The sequence below is a fragment of the Rhea americana genome, unplaced genomic scaffold (genome assembly GCF_003343005.1).
Source record: "Rhea americana isolate MKP2758 unplaced genomic scaffold, rheAme1 scaffold_324, whole genome shotgun sequence".
NCBI lineage: Eukaryota > Metazoa > Chordata > Aves > Rheiformes > Rheidae > Rhea > Rhea americana.
The window spans coordinates 242,544-262,107 of NW_028186451.1; the positions used below are offsets into that span (position 1 = coordinate 242,544).

General features: G+C 37.1%; 1 protein-coding gene across 1 annotated transcript in view; it reads left to right on the forward strand.

The window, feature by feature from the left end:
- GALNT1 (polypeptide N-acetylgalactosaminyltransferase 1) overlaps window positions 1-17,352 on the forward strand; it is a 65,554-nt gene extending 48,202 nt beyond the window's left edge. The window contains exons 7-12 of the mRNA XM_085310711.1: window positions 1,156-1,273; window positions 2,228-2,408; window positions 10,062-10,201; window positions 12,310-12,408; window positions 13,153-13,287; window positions 16,161-17,352. Coding sequence (XP_085166837.1) covers window positions 1,156-1,273; window positions 2,228-2,408; window positions 10,062-10,201; window positions 12,310-12,408; window positions 13,153-13,287; window positions 16,161-16,307 — 820 coding nt within the window. The 3' untranslated portion in view covers window positions 16,308-17,352. The remainder of the gene's footprint in view (window positions 1-1,155; window positions 1,274-2,227; window positions 2,409-10,061; window positions 10,202-12,309; window positions 12,409-13,152; window positions 13,288-16,160) is intronic.
- Window positions 17,353-19,564: the final 2,212 nt, after the last annotated feature.

Below are 19,564 nucleotides of genomic sequence, written 5' to 3' on the forward strand. Positions count from 1 at the left end.
GTTGAAGCTCACATTATTTTTATTTTACATATTTATATATTTTATATTTATTGTTATATTTATAAAATATATTTTATTATTAGTTTTTATTGTAGGGAAGTAACTGATATTTTGAAGGGATGTAACCAGTTGTTTGCATATATCTAGATATCCATAGAGGGATATATATTTGTGTATGTCTGTGTGTGTGTGTATGTACCCATATAAACTTCACATGTTTAAGGTGCATAGATGGGAGGTGAATTTATACTAGCATGTCATGTAGATGTTATGGCAAAGATGATGAGAAACAAAGTATTACACACAAATAATTTATATTTACGTTTTACATTTTCCAGCCTTACTGTTCTGAAAAGTGGGCAGTGTATGGGCTACCTGTTTAGGGATTAGGTTTAGCTCTGTTGATTAGAACRTGGTGCTAATAATGCCAAGGTTGTGGGTTCGATCCCTGTATGGGCTACTTGTTTGCAGGTTGGACTAGATGATCTCCAGAGGTCCCTTCCAACCTTACCAATTCTATGATTCTGTGATTTTCTTATTGTAAAGGTGAGGGTATGGGCCCCCCCTTTTTCTTTATGGGAATAAAAGAAATCAAAGGGGCTTCTCATGAGATGGCAATTTTTATTTATTTTTTATTCTTTTTTTTTTTTTTTTAAGCTTAGTTCCTTTTTCAGGGGGGGAAAGCCACAGAAAATTTTAGTTACAAGTTATGACCTAGCTTATTTAACATGTCATTCAGAAAAAGCCTGATGTGTTCCTAGAAAATGACTGACGATAAAAAGCCACTTATGTTAGAAGTACAAATCTTTTATTTACTTGAAGTACAAATTGATATCATCAGCCTAATGTGTACTTTATTTAGCTACTAAAAAAAATGGAATTTTGAGAGACTTAAGTAAATTTAGGAGAAACTAACAGTTTTCAACTTTATTTTTTTTCCCTGCTACCAATAGGGAAATGGTGAAGAAGCTCTGGGTGTAACCCAATTATGGAATTTTCTTATATGAAGCATAACAATGAAAGCAGGTGTAGGCCACTTCATGGCATGTTGGAATTTTTTCTGCAAGAAATTGGTTTCTCTATGTGACTTACCAGTACTCCAGTACTGGAGACAGAAGTCTTTTTTTTTTTTTTTTTTTTTTTTTTTTTTTTTAGGACACCTACAATGGCAGGAGGTCTTTTTTCAATAGACAGAGATTACTTTCAGGAGATTGGAACATACGATGCTGGAATGGATATTTGGGGTGGAGAAAACTTAGAAATTTCCTTCAGGGTAAGTAAAAATTCTTCTCTGTTCAGTGTTTTACTGCTCATGACAGTGCAAATTAAGTTCTCACAACAAGAGTTTGATGACTGCGATGGGTTCCTCTCCACTCAGCTGTTCATTTCATGTGATGGTCCTCCAATGGACATGTGAAACAACTGCATCTGTCAGTGAAGAAGTGTTTGAACACTTGACAGAGCCTTGAGACAAAAAGATTGGAATATCCATCCTGAATAAATAAATACTTTTTTTTAATGACTAAGCTTCTCTGAAGGAGTTTGATTTGAAAAGCTAGTTGGGGAGCATAAAAGGAGGATTACATCATCAGTGTATATTTAGGCTTTTATGTGAGTAGCTCAGTTGCAAAACAGCCAGAAGAGAGGGTTTCCAACTTARTGATTGCACGTTTTTTATTTGGATGTGTACCTAACCAACACTGTTCACACTCCTTCAGTTTCTACCAAGTAGTCCTACTGCCTTTTGCTTTACTTTCTGGCTCAAACTATATAGGTGGATACTTTTAAAGTAGTTCAAGTTTCTGAATCTGACATTTTTAGATGTTCAGAAAAAAAAAGTGAAAATATTTTAAGAAACGTACTTGGGAAATGCATATTTTTTCAGATGAAGAATCTATTAAGAGTAGCCTTGCAGACAGATTACTACCCGTAGTTTCCTTGTGATTTATGTGAGCCTTTCCCCTTCTTTCACTGTCAGCTCTCCCAGGGCTCTGCAGTAGTCTCTTGTTGATACATCATTGCTATGAGGCCTGACGTACTGTCKTACTACCTTAGCTCTGGTTTGCAAGCATCTTTATCTGTTGAGCAGGAAATAGACTTTCTTTTCTCTTCTGTGCAGTATATATTTGTGCTAGGCCTTAACAAATGTTGTTTATTTAACTTGAAGAAAGATACAATAACAAAGATAGCACTTGAACCTATGTAATAATTGTTTTATCACTTTCAGATTTGGCAGTGTGGTGGAACTTTGGAAATTGTAACTTGTTCACATGTTGGGCATGTGTTCAGAAAAGCAACGCCATACACTTTTCCAGGAGGTACAGGGCAGATAATCAATAAAAATAACAGACGGCTTGCAGAAGTCTGGATGGATGAATTCAAAAACTTTTTTTACATCATTTCTCCAGGTGAGTAGGTCTTTAGCTATTAGAAATATCTATTAAGAATTAATAATTCAAGTTCTGCTAGGAAAAAACATCAATATTTAAGTAGAAATGTTATTGTTTTGATGTTTGTAAGTAAAAGAAAATTCACCTAAGATGCACGGAAAAAAAAGTGAGCTTTGAGTTTTTTGTTTTGTTGTTTTCCCCTTTTTAACACATGATTAGTGAATGAGCTTCCTATGCAGGAGAGTTAAAACTAAGTGGATCATCAAAGAGCTCAACTGTAGTTCAGAAAACTAGCTATCCAAATGCATCTCATAATGTGCTGGAGTTTGGCCTCTGGGTGCTGTGTTGCAGGCATTCAAAATTGAATAGATCAGAAGTGATTTAAATGAAACTCTGTAGCAGGGGTGGCAAAAATGAGCATCTTGGAGCTTAGCAGAGCTTGCGCTTATGTTTCTTAAAATGGACGTTAATAAAGCAAGAGGATTTAAAATGAGAGCAAATTTCCTGTTAACTCAAATGTTCTGAAAAGGCCCAGTCGGACAAGAGAGGAAGCCAGGTAAATACTGAATTATTAGTTTACACTACCATTTATGCACATTTTTTTTTAAGGAGTTAGGGAGCTACAGACATCCTGTCTAAATACTTGAGAGATTAATTTAGAGACACTGAACTTTAAATATTAGTTTTATATGCCACATCTACTTTTTCAAATAGATATCTTGGAAAGAAATATTTTTCTGTGACTTGCTTATTAAACACAGATTAATATTGAAATTTAAAAACTGTAATAAAGGCAATGTGAATTTGAGCAGTGTCAAAAAATTTTTCATTATAGGTTTTAAAAACACTTGTAAGAACAAGTGACCACATTGCTCTATGCTTTTTTCCTCAACAGWATGAACTACTCAAGTAAGACAGTGTAGGATTTTCTTAATAGAAAAATTCTTGGTACTAATCAAACCCTTTTAGGTGAAGTCAGAAGCTAATGTCTTATGCTTACTGCCATCTCTTTYTATTAATGAAGCATTGTGAATTCAGATATATTATACAAATTGTATAAAAAGGTGYAATTATATCCTTCGTTATGCTTGTTTTTATGTGTCCATTTCAAATCAGATTTTTAAATGTACTAAGTAGCTGGGAACATCTAGCCATAAAAATAAGTTAAGTTTTTAAAACAAGCCAAAATTAGTGAAGAGTGTGTAAGTGTGTTTTTTGAGTTCTTTTTGCTTGTTTTGTTTTTTTGTTTTACATTACATATGGTCTTTGTAGGTCTTTTATTTCATGTGGAGACCATAAGCTACAAAAGCAGTTACACTGTTCTAACTTCGTAAAATGGTTGTTCTGATAGGGCTTTTTTCATAGCTTTGCAATATTGTGGACTGTTTCTAACAGAATTCTCCTGTTAGAAGAAAGGAATGCAAGACAATTTTGATTAGAATAGGATAGAAGTTTTAAAATGGTAAAAGTAACTACAGCAATTATCTGTAATTACACTATATATTCTCTTTCTTTTCAAAGAAAATTTTTTTGTATGCTAATAGCCTTAATTATATGTAGGTAGAGATGCATTCTTGCSATGGTCCTCTTAGAGCATCTGTACCTGCTGACAGACACACATCTTATTTGTATACTTACATCCATACTGACACTGCATTGATACTGATACTAGATTTTCCAAGAGTGTCAAGAATCATAGAGTCTGTAGTATCTGAATAAATTGGGTTACTTTGACATTGGTTTGGTGGCTGGAACTTTGAAAAATAGTTAGTACTGTGGTTCATTTAGTTAGCGATGAAATAATATTTGTTTCAGAGAATGAACTTACAAATTATACTGATGCTATCAGTGCTACTCATATTTTCTTTCCCTTTCCCCCTTTTTATTTTTCCCTTCCCCTCTCTCTCCCTCTCTCCCTGCTTCTCTCTGATGCGCGAGTTGTAAGAACCAGTAGCTATTAAGTAGGAAGGGTTACCATCTTGGGACCCGTCAATGGGAAGTTCAAAATCCCCTTACCATTGCTGTTTTGGTACCTCCTTGGTACCACACTTGCTTACCCAAGTAATGCAGATCTCTGATTCGCTTGTAGACAACAAGTACATCACTGTGAATTTCAGTGAGTCTTTTGGGGCCCACAATTGTTTTAGGTAACTTGTTCAAGCTCTGCCACGCTGACTCATTTAGCCATACTCTGGTTTCTTCACTAAGATAAAAATGAAAATACTTAGTACTTGCAGAATGTTGGTGTAGTGACCCTCTGACAGACTACAGTATACAGCCTGCAAAGCTCTAATTGCCAACACAGTGTGTATTTTCAGTATTACTGTGACAGTGTGTCACACAACCTCTTGCAAAGACAGAGGTGAGAATTTTTGAGCTGATGCTGGTTTGCAAGCTTGGGTGCAGATAAGCAGGGAAATTGGGCRATTCTCTGTGCACCCACATTTTTTTCTTGTTAGTTAGGTGAGAAGCTGGGTGTCTCACATGGATGAGAAAACTGGGTGTTGGAAGAGGTAGTGTTACTGATAGGCATCACTGAGCCTAGCTAACAACAGATTTGTTTCCCCTTCTCTATTAATTCTCTTCTKCTCTTCTAAGATAGTGAATCACAAAGGGATTGATCCGGGAAACCAAGCCTGAAATTCCTGGTTAGTTTTCCCGCTCCATGTAATCTGTGTTGTCTGGGGAGCAGAGGGAAGTTACGTTTGAATAGTATGAATTTGAGAGACTTTCTACTATTGATATAATGTAGTTAAATGGAAGGCTCTTCTAAAATAAGCCTGTAATCCTTTTTTACTTTAAGTACAGCCTAGCAGGAATTGTTGCTTGTTTGTTGCTAAGCTTTCATGCATTTTAGAAGCCATCTTTCTGCTTAGAATAGGATAGGTACAGATGGGGGGTGGACAGGAGCACATTGCAACTGCTCCTCAGCCCAAGTCAAAACTGTCTCAGTGCATGCAGCAGCTATTCTCTGTGACAGTAATGACACTTGGTATAGTCTTTCCTCACTAGACTGTAGTTTTTCTGCGGGTCATGTGTTACAACAGGGCACAGTTTGACTTGATTTCATTTGTTCTTTTTCTTGTATGACTTTCCCAGACCATTTCCTTTTATTCAGAAAATGGATTTGGGAYGTTTGAGTGTGATTCTTGGTTCCTGTCAGCCTGTTCCAGAGACCTGCCCTTCTTAGTTTGTAATTTCTAGTGTCGTCCTATCATCTAAAAGTACTAGAGCGGAAGTATCCGTSGTGAGGCTACATGAGGTGGTGTCGTCAGCCTAACAGCTTGTTGCAAAGAGAATGCCTTGCTTTTCATGCCTGGTCATGTGRGGCTCCCCTCCTCTCATATGATGGTTGTTCATCCATGTAAATTAATTTGACTTGCTAAACTCGTAAGCATTTTTTTTTTTTGTCCTGTAGGCTGGTTTTCTGGTGGTTAAGTTAGCACCTGTGTCAGCACAGAAGGAGCAGCAGGCGTGTAAAACTGAGCAGGGGAAAGCTGCCTCTTTCAGCAGTGGCAACAGCAGCAAACCATTAAGTTGGCTTACTGCAACTACCTCAGCTCAACCTGACCACAGCTACTTGTTAATGATAAACTGACAGCTTATTAGTTTTTTTTTTTTTTTTTTTTTTGGGGGGGGGGATTCTTAATTTAAAGGTGCAATATAAGTGTTTAGGATTATGTAGTTTCCCTGTGCTGTATGTGTGTCTGGATTTACCCTCCTACATGTACTCTCCTGTTCCTTGTCCTATTTGCATTGTTGCTAGTCAGCAACCTCTTGCTTCACTGTCGCGAAGTGGAAGGCATCTTAAAAGGCCGCTATCATGAGTTGGAAATTATTTTTAGTGCTGACAAAAGTTTGGCTCGGAAGGTATCTTTCATTGCGTAGAAGATAACTGAATAGATAAAATCCTGAAAATATAGCATTGTAGAATTACCTAAACAAGAACCATCTAGACACATTTAGATGTGTTTTCTTCAAAATTGAATCAGTAGAAATGATTTCTAACTGCTGCATGTGTTTGTCTCTAGCCAAGCATGGTAARTCTAGGTTCAGCATGTACAGATTGCAGATGAGTAAGGTTTTTATTTTTGGTGATGGGGAAGACTGAGAAGGGCTAAGCCCATGATGCTAGGTCTTGCAGGATAGATAGGCCTGTGTTCAAAATATGCACTTAACAATTGCATATGTTCTTCTCTTCAGCTGGTATCCCTATTAGCATTAATTGGAAATGCAGATGTGTAGTTATTTGAAGCAGGTTTAAATGATTATTGCTTATTCAGTTTCATAATACTAAATAAAAACAAGTTCTAAGATTTTAACAGAAGATTAGTTTGAGATGAAACACTTTTCATACTGTGAAAATGACTGAGTAATTTGTAACCATGATTAAAACATCATGCTTCTATTTTTTCGAAGCAGTTTAGCATAAATACRTTGCCATATGATGAACTTGCGAAGTAGATCCTCAGCTCTTGAAATTTTGAGGATGACAGAGCTGTTGCAGCATGGCTACTGGGAAGATTAAGTCTTCTTCAGCTTAATTTTCTTCTTATGAATACTTATTCTACAGATAGAAATCTTATATATGCATAGGTAGTTAAGGTATTTGTATTTTTATATAGAAAGGAGTGTGGAGGAGTTACTAATTCTGAAATTGACTTGTAAGACCCGTCCTTTCTTTCCCAGTGAGCGGAATTATATCTTAAACAGAGTAAGTATGTTTTTCAGAAAATACTGATGGCATTGTTGACTAGCTTCTAACTGTATGTTCTATATGTTCATGTGTTCTGTAATACCGAAATTGCAGAAATGCCTGTTTAGGTGAGATGTCTAGACTTGTCAAAAACTCTTTACTTTTTGCTTTTTTGTGAAAATGCAAGTATACCAAAGAGATCTGGTTAAACAGGGAAGATCATTATACATTACCAAACAAAGCAATCTGCATACTAAATTTCTTTCTCAAGACTGGTGACAGTATTGGCAAGTGCTGAAATAAATCTCGCATTGTGCAAGAAAGTGTTGGAGGTGTTTCTGGATGATTGGATATAGTCTTTTGCTATGTTGGTATCTTTTTTTTTGTATTGTTTTAATACATCTTTAAGCATGTTTGTGAGAAGAGCATGTGATGGCTGCACAGCATACAGCAAGCTGTGGGACAAAAGAAATCACCAGGAAGGTCCAGGCTTTTAATACAATCAAAAAATTGGCAAAAATTTTATTGCATGGTCCAGGGAAGACAACAGAAGCAAGTAGTGCTTAAATACTGTTTTTTCTTTTCTTTTTTTTTTTTAATATATATATATATATATATATAAAAATTTATATTATATTATATATATATATATAAAAAATATATATATTATATATTATAATAACTTTATATATATATATATATAAAAATATATATATATATATAAATCAAAACTAAGTATTTGGAGGAAAAACCAACAGAGATTATTACTTTCCTCATGATATACCTAGTTGTGTAGTCTGGTGTAGTTGTCTCCTAGCAGGAAGGTTTGAGCTAATTCTGGATTTCTAGGTGAGCCTTTAAGAACAAGTACAAAAACACTTGGAAACCATACGTAAGACTCTTCAATAGAACAATTTGCTCAGCTGGGACAAAGCTAAACCAACCTTTTTACAGAACACCCTTAAGGGAACTGTGCCTTTTCTGGTAACCAGTTCATCTCAGTTACCTCATGCTAACTGTAGTCTCTGTGYCTGTATGTTTGGTGCAAACCTGACTTTAGAGAGGATTCTTTCAGTTCTTCCAGACTAAAAGTGGTTAAATAGAATATAATGCACATCTTCAGCATAATGGAGGGAAAACAAGCTGGCACTGTTCTTTCTACATGGTGGTATTTAAAACTACTTTAACAAATAGCACAGTTGTGCACTCTTAAATATCATTTTGCATTCAGTTCCTTATTGCTATGCCTTTAATTCTTACTGTTATGCAGTAATGTGATGGTTTTGACAGTGTTTTTCCAAAGGTCAGTGTAGCAAATTGTCAGTGAATGAGTTTTGAATGTTTTAAGGGTAGAGATGGCATGACAGCCATTTCATCCATCATCTACATTTTTCTAACCAATAGATGAAGAGCTTCAGCTGTGGTTTGTTCAGCAAGGCAACCTTGTCTTTTTCTTTTAACTCTTCTTGAGAGCATGCTGTTTTTGGTGTAGAGCATGCATGTGTATTGGTCWAGCAGGGCAGGTTTTTCATGGCTAGAAAGCCCAGACTGTTTGCCAAGGTTCCATTCCAAGAGAATTTTTAAGTTCATTCACATTAGTCAAAATTTTTTCAAAAAACAAACTTTTTTTTGCTTTCATACCATTCCTGATATGGTTTTCCTACATTTTTTTTAATTTAGAATTAAAAAAAAAAGCATCTGTACCAGTTTCAATATTCCAGAATAGTTAACATTTTTATTGATAATTGCAGATATTTAGCTGAAATTACATGGTTATCTGACTGTTCTAATTGAGTAGCAATACACCATCTGCTGGTAGGTTGATTTAATAACACAGTAGGCCAACTTTGAAATGTCTCAAGCTCAGCTGCAAAAGATCAGGAAATTTAGAGGTAACTTACTGTCTAAGTGCAGGGATTTCTGAAAAAATGTATATGACTTGAGATCTTCAGGTACAAGGCTTCTGGCTTGTGAATAYGTCAAGTGGCCAGTGTAGTATATTTGTGGGCTGCAGAGCAAATTTAAATTTTGTGTATGGCTGAGGTTGTCTTTTTTTGTCTTGATAGTATGTTATTTATGGCCTATGTTATTTGGAGGGTAGTATGGAAAGTATGAATTGAATGTGATACCTGAAAATTAGACATAACTTTACCCTTATTAATATTATTGGAATATTAACAGTGCTTAATTCTGTTTAATAAAAAATATCCACTGATCATGCACACTTTACTTATCCCATTATCAGATGGGAGTTGTACAGCTTAATGTGCAAAATAAAGAACAACCACCATAGTGGGGTGGGAGGATACAGGAAGAATGGTACACTTTGATAAATGAAGAGCAAAGGAGAAGAAAGGCGGGAAAAATACCGCAGAAATACGATGACATTCCTAACGGTGAACACATTTCCTGAAAATGCTGCAGTTATATTGAACAAATACTGAGTTATTAAAGGAGTAGTTCCCTGTGTTTTTGCCTMTTTCTTTATGCAGTTAGTTGGATGATGAAGAGTCCAGTAGGTGGTTCCTGGCTCAGAGTTTAGTTAAAATGGAATTTTCCTTACTCCACAGAAGGAAACTATGTTACACTACATAAATATGCTCCTCAGTTTCTATTGGGGATAAAATAGCAGAAGTAATTACATGGGTTTCAGCCTTTTTCCTCTGTTAACTTAGTAAGTGATTGCATTCAAATTGTTCCACGAAACAAAGGTAAGATGTTGTGATATGTAGGACAGATGTAGTCATACTGCGTCTTAAAACAACTATCTGGAAAAAGAAATTATGGATAGTGGTTGACTTATTCTTTTTGATGATATAAACAGCATGATACTATAGTGGAAAAAGCATTTTTAGTGTACAGATGAGTTTTTCATTAGAGAACGTCTATTTGATGCAAGCAATGTATTATACTGATTGCTTTTTATATCATCAATTCACTAGTGGACATTGACTACGACTTCTTTGTCTCTACAGGAGTTACTAAAGTTGATTATGGAGACATATCATCACGGCTTGGACTAAGACGCAAGCTCCAGTGCAAGCCTTTCTCCTGGTACCTGGAGAATGTTTATCCAGATTCCCAAATTCCACGGCATTACTTTTCTCTGGGGGAGGTAAGAGTTCACCACGTGTGCTTCTCTACTATTTCTAAAGTATGTTGCAGTGTAACTTTGTGTTCTGAGCTGAGTAGTGAGAACATGTTGAGGTGGATTGAGAACTGGCTGAAAGGCAGAGCTCAGAGGGTTGTCATCAGTGGTGTGGAGTCTAGTTGGAGGCCTGTGGMTAGTAGCGTCCCCCAGGGCTCAGTACTGGGTCCCATCCTGTTCAACTTCTTCATCAATGACCTGGACAAAGGGACAGAGTGCCTCCTCAGCAAGTTTGCTGATGATATCGAGCTGGGAGGAGTGGCTGACACCTGAGGGCTGTGCTGCCATTCAGAGAGCCCTGGCCAGGCTGGAGAGCTGAGAGGAGAGGGACCTCCTGAGGTTCAACAAGGGCAAGTGCAGAGACCTGCATCTAGGAAGGAATAACGCTAGGCACCAGTACAAGCTGGGGGCTGACCTGCTGCAAAGCAGCTCTGCGGAGAAAGGCATGGGAGTGCTGGTGGATGACAGATTGACCGTGAGCCAGCAATGTGCCCTTGTGGCCAGGAAGACTAATGGTATCCTGGGGTGCCTTAGGAAGAGTGTTGCCAGCAGGTGGAGGGAGGGGATCCTGCCCCTCTACTCAGCCCTAGTGAGGCCTCATCTTGAGTGCTGTGTCCAGTTCTGGTCTCCCCAGTGCAAGAGAGACATGGAGCTACTGGAGAGAGKCCAGCGTAGGGCTACGAAGATGATCAGAGGGCTGGAGCACCTGCCCTAGGAGGGGTGGCTGCGAGAGCTGGGCCTGTTTAGCCTGGGGAAGAGAAGACTGAGCAGGGGGATCTTATTAATGTGTACAAGTATCTGAAAGGAGGGAGTCAGGGGGACGGGGACAAACTCTTTTCAGTTGCCCCGTGTGACAGGACAAGAGGCAATGGGCAGAAATTAAAGTACAGGAAGTTCTGCCTGAATGTGGGGAGAAATTTCTTCCCTGTGAGAGTGACAGAGCACTGGAAGAGGTTGCCCAGAGAGGTTGTGGAGTCTCCTTCTCTGGAGATCTTCAAGGCCTGCCTGGATGCAACCCTGTCTAACATGCTCTAGGTGACCCTGCTGAGCAGGGAGGTTGGACTGGATGATCTCCAGAGGTCCCTTCCAACCTTACTGATTCTATGATTCTATGTGAGTTCCAGCAAAGTTAAGTATCTTGCATATGTGTTCTTGTTGTGTAAAATGATACATTTGACTTCTGAGAGGGATTGAAAATTGAACTTTGAGCCACAGTATTGTAAGCTGAATGTTTTCCCTTTTTTCTACAGTACTAAATACACATAGAAGGGGGTTAGAAAAATTGCTTCATAAATATATAGCTATGGGGTAGCTTCATATATAAAGTCCTCTACCTAGAATATGAGCAGAGTTTTGCTTGAAGAACAAGACTAGACCCGAGAAAGGACTTTTCCCAAAACAGCTCTGAACTTTACTCTTCGAGCTCTCTTCACTAACCATTAAATTCCAGCAGCTTCTAAATCTTGCTGAGTATTTCCCTGTTTTTCCTTAAATCTTCTGGAGTGACTAAATATAGCATGGATGATGCTGTTCTGAATAAGTAGGTACCTAGCCTTCCCCACAAAGCATGTTGAGCCCAATTTTAAGCCTCATTAGGGGGATTTTACACTCCAGTGTGTGTTTGAAGAGGAGGGAGAGAAGAGGGTGGGTGGGAAAAGGGCAACATAAGAAGCAGGTAGTGAGGCTGATGATCATGCTTGTTTATTATACAGAAATACAGGAATTAAAGCTCTAATTCAGGCAGTGAGGAAACTGAAGCCAGTCACCCTGATTTTGAAATGAATTAAAATCACAGTACCCAAGAGTACTTTAAAAATTCTGGCAGTCTTGGGACCCCCGAGATTGGATACAGAAGAAAATAAAGGAAGAAACATGGTTCTGTAACATGCTGGCTTGAGCATTTGTCTGAGTGAGTCAGTCATGGGTAGTGGTCCCCCATGGAAGTACTGTTTATATATTTTGCATTTTATTTGAATAACCTCTTCTCTGAGAGAAGTGGTGGCAGTGTAGTTAGATAGGGAGCTAATTCTTTTCTAAAAATAAGTGTTTTGTGATGTACTCTTTTTCCCTCCCAGATAAGAAATGTGGAGACAAATCAATGTCTGGATAACATGGCAAGAAAAGAAAATGAAAAAGTTGGAATCTTTAACTGCCATGGAATGGGTGGAAATCAGGTGATTTTTTTTCCAGTTCTTTCAGTAGTTATCTTATATAAGTTGTAGTTTAGGAAAACCCTTGCTGAAGACTAGAACTGTAAGAGAGAATACACCAGAAGATTGGTTGGTGTTTTGTCATTGGTAGGTTTTAAGGCCTGATTGAAACAGCTTTTAGATCCACTTTAAAGACAAAAGCGAAATGAGAGGAGGGGAATGATAAAAGCTAGACTTTGCCCCCCCTAGGTTCTCTGGAACGATCTTCTTTTAAGATCTGCTAATTGGCATCTTTACTTAAAAAACATGCTTGCATCTGAAATGCTGTTCTTAATATACATTTTTCTGTGAGTGGCAACTTTGGAATTGTTTTGTCTGGTTTTCTATTTTATTAAAAATTCTTGGTGAACTCTTTGCCAGTACACAAAGATTACTTCTGTTGGGGATCCTCTGCTCCTAGGCCTGAAACAGCCTGCAATTGACAATATCACTTCCCCCCTCCCCCCCCCGCCCTGAAGAACTTTTTCATATAGTATTTATGTTTCTCCCCTCCTTTTTTTTTTAAAAAAAAAAAAAAAGAAAGAAAGAAAAGAAAGAAAAAAAAGAACAAAAGAAGAAAAAACTTTTTATGCACTCGGAGGGAGAGAGCAGGAGTAGGATACATATTAATGAAATAGTGTGCAAACTTTCCTTCTTGTCCCAGAAGAGTCTTTTGGATGCAACTTTTCTTTTTCTCCCAAGTCCCACTCATATTGTTTTTCTATTTAGGTTTTCTCATATACTGCCAACAAAGAAATTCGAACAGATGATTTATGTTTAGATGTCTCCAAACTTAATGGCCCAGTAACAATGCTCAAGTGCCACCATCTAAAAGGAAATCAACTTTGGGAATATGATCCAGTGGTAAGTCTTCTAATGACTTGTGACACTGAAATGAGACAACATTGTCTTTATCTAAGCCTGCAGAGCAACCTATTCTTTTGTGGGACCACTATTTCAGAGTCAGAACAGGAAACAAAGTCAGTGTTATGTTCTGTCTGTCTTTAATTCATGGTGTGATCACTCAATATTAATTTGTATTTGTTTTAATTACCTTGCGAGGTTTTGGTACCTCATAAAAGTAAAAAAAAATATATCTGCAAAGTGCTTTCAGACCCTTAGATGAAAGGTAGTATGGTGCTCTGTTAAGGTGAAACTGATGATAAAAAATTATTCCAGGTACTTACACATTTGTGATTTTTATTCCTGGACCAGAAAATGATAATGCTAATGATCCTGTGGCAATTCAGCACCTGGTGTCATCTCTTACAAGATTAAAGGAAATGTTCTTTTGATTAAAAATTCAGTATTCCAAAATTATAAGGAAGGTTTTACATTTCTAATCTTTATATGTTTAAGGTAGAGCTGATTAAAGCATGTTTATTTTAATCATTTTCTCTCCCTTGTACTACTTAATGTTCAAAATCATTTTGAAATTTGTATGTTGAGCTGCTAGATCAAAAAAAATTGCCGGTTGATCTATTGATATCTGAAAGCTCTCAAAATAATTGTGATTGAATAGGAGGGTAAGAATTCTGACTTATGGCTCAACTAATCGGAAAAAAAATCTATCTCAAGCTTGTTAATTTAAAATCACTTACTGTGAAAGATGATTTTAAGACAATTTATAGAAGAGGAATCTCGCCATTATAAGCGTAATGACTGCTTGATAAAGGAGAACATGTAGGTATTTAGCTACCAAGAAGTCATTACAATACTAAAAATGTTTTGATACTTAAATCAATGAACTTATTACAGATTCCAGTARCTGAGATGTTAATGCAAACTGCGGTCTTTAAGACTGAAAAGCAGCATGTATGAATGATGCTTTTTTTGGTTAGGATGGCAATTAATGTGTGAGACACTGAATTGCTATTAGGATTTCTGCAGATTACTTAGCAACTGCTTATAGGAGACTGAAGAAAGCTGTTGAAGGCTTTCAGGATTAAGAGTTAACTGAAATGCTTAAATCTGAGTCTTGGAAACTTTGTTCTTTCTAAAGCAGTTTGCCTGGCTTAAATAAATGAGTAATACTACTAAATGCAATGATTTGCCAAAGAATAAATACTTTTTATTTTTCTTCTACCTTGCCAATACTTAGTACATTGCATCTTTAAGCACTTAATTACAGATAGTATGAAGTAGTTTAAAGATGATTATTAGTAATTTTTAAATGAAGCAATGAAGCTATAAAGATAGTATCTAGATAAAAGATACTACTATTTTTTTTAGGAGTTTCAGATCTGGATGTTTTTTCATAGTTCAAGCTGGGAATAATTTTTAACATTAATCTGTGCATGGATCAGTTTTGCAATATGAACAAACTAACAAGGATTGCCAAGTTTTGTAGCATGCCATGCAAAAATCTAGATGCTTTAGTTGCAAGAACCTGTCTTACAATGGTTGCTGCAACTTGAAAACCAATTTTCCGCTATGCARATTTCTAGCCATAAAATTGATTTTATATGTTTGTGTTTTGCTCTGTATATGTAGACTTTCCACTATCTTCAAAAATCTTCAAAGCTTTAGTTAAAGCTGGCTACTGAATCACAGAAGTAAGTCAGAGGATTGTTAGCAAGAATTTCTGCCCACATAGCTGGGTGTTCTTCTGTAGCTTTTTTCTTTTTTTTCCCTTCTGCAGAATTCAGGAGGTGTGTAGGAAGTTTCTTTCCCTTGAAATCTGCTAGAAGAAAAAATCTCTTAAGAGCGTTGGAATTGTTTGTCTGCTCTCGTGGCTTCCAACTCCCTTCTTTTTTCTCCAACTGCTCTRTGAGTGCAGGAGACTGAAGTATTGGGTGTTTTGTTTCATTTGTTAATTTTTTTTACCCATTTGCTGCCTATGCATATATGGCCTGCCTATTCTTCTGCCACTTTTTAGTCAATCCAGTGTCTTAGCTGTGCTGTTAAATGTGAGAAGACATGCTAGTCAGTGCCATAAACAGGCTGGGGCACTAGTGAATGTCAGTAGTACAGTGGCAGGAAATGCAACTTTTGAAGACCTTTTTTCTAGAAGGACAGTCACAGAATCACAGAATGGTTGAGGTTAGAAGGGACCTCTGGAGATCATCTTGTCCAACCCCCCTGCTCAAGCAGGGTCACCTAGAACATGTTAGACAGGATCACATCCAGGTGAGTTTTGAATAGCTCCAGAGAAGGAGACTCCGTAACTTCTCTGGGCCAAGGTAGTGTCCAGATAGATGGAGCAGTGTATGGCTGATTGCATAAGTATGATCAGTAGGTACTGGAGAAGATATAAATAAATATATGCATATGTTTTAAAAGAATGTAAGTCCTGAAAAACATTGTGTAATGTCACTTTGCCTACAACTGAGGAAGAAAAGCGTACATTTGAATACCTAGTCAGTGTGTTAGTTTAATTTGATGAAATCCAATATTATTACTAATTATCAAAGCTRTACATGTATATTGTACCAAATTTTAATTTCTAACATCTCAAAGATCCCCAGCAGTACAGTCCTATTTAAAGAATTGTGTATGAAGGTGGTCATTTCAAAGTTTGAGACTGTTCTGTTTTTCATAATACTTTTTAAATATGCTTTTCATGTTGTAAATATTAAGTGATCTTTAGAATTGGGAACTGGAGTCAGAACCAATGAGGTCTTGCCTAGTTCCTGTTTTGTCTATGGACAAACGTTAATCTAAAAAGTTTTGGTTAGCCTCTGCCTGGTGATTTTGTAAAACTTTTCTTTCTTTCTTTCTTTCTTTCTCTCTTCAAGAAATTAACCCTGTTGCATGTGAACAGTAACCAGTGCCTGGACAAAGCCACCGAAGAGGACAGCCAGGTACCCAGCATCAGAGACTGCAACGGCAGCCGCTCACAGCAGTGGTTGCTTCGCAATGTCACCCTTCCAGAAATATTCTGAAAGGTTCTACAGAGAAGCAAGGATTGCCTGGGCTACCTCGGCTAGTACTTTGACTACACCATTAAGTAGCAACAGATGGAGACTTCTGCTCCGCAGGATACACAGTTCATCAGCTGTTTGAACTCATAACTCGTGCAGCTTTTCGGTAGCTGTGAACCAGCCTTCCTGTAATAAGGATGTGAAACTACCACATGTAGTAGGGAAACTGTGCCCGCTGATGTTTACAAGGTTGAGAGACTCTGTTCCAGCAAGTAACCTAGAGAACATTTGGACGATGGAAACATAATCAATGAAATATTCTCTCTGGAGAGCTGCGTATTGTTGTATGCTTGCACATCAGTAACCTCTGCTGAAAGTGCTGTTGTAATGAAGATATTTCCAAGAACTTTTTCCTGGTTAGCATTGGTAACCAGCTTACTAAATACAGATTCACAAATGAATGAAGCAGAGAGCTGGAGACCAGATTCAGTAACACGAAATAAGAATTCTGTGGTTTAAAAAAWAAATAAATAAATAAACAGGGTTTAATGGAAACTAAATCAGAACTATGAAAAATACAATTTGTTATAGTGACGTATCAAATTTATATGTAGATTTTATACCTCATTGGGGGAAAATAACCAAGTCAAAGGCAGTTGTTTTTTTTTAATTGTGTGATAGTCCATACATTCCCTCCTGMTCCCCTCCCCCCCAAATTGGTCTAAAGTTATTTTGGGTGCAGACAAAATGAGCATAAGAATAAACTTAGCTCTTTGAATGTCAGTTCAAATTTTTTCATTTTAATTTCTGGGCTGTTGGAACTGTATCTTTTTATCACTGTCTGAAAACTGGAGGTTAACATACTGTCAAACTTTTTTTTGTCTAGACCTACTATTTCAGTTTATACTTGGGTCAGTCAGCTTGTGGACTTTCATGGCCAAACAAAAGATTTTAGTACATTTTGAAATCCTTAAGTTAACTGAATATGCTTCGCACTCAAGACTCATACTACTGTACTATGGTTTTGTTTTCGTAGCAATAAATCTTGTTACTTGTTTAATTTCAGCCATCAGAAAGCGTGAAGGAAAGATCTATGATTTGGTAGCAGGAGATTGGCAAAACTAAAGGTTTTCTGGAATCCTTTTTCACTTCATATTCAAATGTGCTTCATTGTCAAGTGCATATTTAGATTAGACTCTGAATTGTAATGTTGATCTGCTGCTTTTTTTTCTAATAAAACCTAAAGAAAAATAGCTAAATTGGCATGGGTTTTTAAAGTTAAGATAGCCAAAAGCAATATGACTATGTCGTTACATTGATCTGCATTTTTTTTAACTGAATTGCTTTGTTTTGTTAAGAAAAATCTACATGGGCTGATCTTGAAAACAAGGCATAATGCTCACAGTATACATTGAATTTTCTTTTGGAAAGAAAGATGAGATTTACATAATGGAGAGGATATTTTTATGATAAATGTCATTGTTTGGCCAACTGTCCTGTAAAGCAAATTAAATCTAAACTCATACAAAACGTGTGGAATTGTATTTGGCTTTTATGGCCATTTTAGATTTGCCWTTCGAAGTTGCTTTAGTCAGTGTTATCTACATTATTTCTGCAGCAGTAAACACTAGTTTTTGTATGTAAAGTAGGGGAAATATAAATGAATTTGCAGTATTATGTTACTACTTCAGAAATTCATAGGATGAGATGATGTGGGGTTAATATCAGATAAAACATCCAAATATATAACTATCTTTCATTGACCTCTCTTACTGGGACAGCTCTGCAATTTTGTCCTGAGGTAGAAATAGATTTACAAAAGCAATGGTGTGGTACAGTTCATCAGAAAGATCTTTAAGCGTGCGCAGATGACTTAAATCAAATCTGTTGTCATAGTTGTGTACAAAGACTTACTACTTTGATACAGTCAGTGAAAAGGACTGGATGTGTGACAGTRATCGCATGTGTAATCAATACATTTTCTTGCTCCTTAGATGCTCGGTGTTCCCTCCTGCCTTTATATTGTTTCTAAAGTAATCTGTGGTCATCTGACACTGCATATGAGGCCACCGAAATAGTAACTGTTTCCAGTCTTCTGCCCTGTTACCAGGGCGTGGAGGTCTACAGCATGTTTTGGATTTTATCCTAGTTTGTCTTAGCAAACTAGCTTAATTTGGGGAGGTTAAAATAAGCTTATATGGCAGTTCGGAAACAATTTCCCAAACTTGGAATGCATCTTTTTAAAAATATTGACAGAAAAGAGGTTCTGCATCAAAGATGGGTGACCATTCATAGAGTGCGAACCAGGAGAATTAGAAGAGCAGCGTCAGTCCTATACATTTTTAAAACTTCTTAGTTTAGTGTTTCAGATTTTACAAGTGTACTAGCTACCACTGAACACACAAAAACATGCATTTTCGTGGGTTTTATTTTTTAGTAATCACAGCTGTGACTTTTTCCTGTTAACACAACTTAATTACCATGATTTGTAGTGTAACTAAACCTGTAAGCAGGCTTCAGTCAGCACTACTATGAATTTGGCCCATATAATTCAGCAAATAATTTTATATGTTGGGCAAATAAACCTGCAGTAAAAATTATTGCACAACTAATACTCCACATACCAAACTGTAAGCTTTGGAAAGATGACATAGAAATCTGCTTTTCAGCCTATACTTTGTTGATCCTTACCTGCAAAAGTAGCCCACTGAGAGTCTCTTCCTCTGCTGAATACTGGGGGGAGGTAGCAGGCTGGAGAGTAATTGCAGCCTCTGGGAGTTCAGTTCAAAAATCGTAGCTCAACTGGTCCTGAGGTGGGGCTGGTTCTGGTTGACTAGGAKTCAGCTGTGCTTAGCTTGCCAATCCTGCCATTGCAAACACTTGGCAGTTGTACAGGCTGTGTTGGTGGACAACACATAGCTTCTGCAAAGTTTCTCTGTCCACCGAGTAATGTGCTGTTCAAATAGTCTGTGATACTAAGTAGCTTTAGAACACAGCCATAGAATAGTTTCCCCACACATCTATTTCCAACTGTTCTTTCCCTTAGTTGTGGTAGCTGTCTTCCACGTTTCCTGCTAAAAGTGACCTTATGATGCCGTTCTTACGTCTGTTGTCTCCCGGTGGTGGAGGAGACTATTCCACTTACAGGAATAGTATTTTTATGTTCTAGCTTTAAATAGAAATATCAGTTGACTTTATCCTTCCATACTTCATATTATGTGTGCACACATTTGAATTCTATCTAATCTGTCTTCTCACATTTAAATCCATTGTTGGAA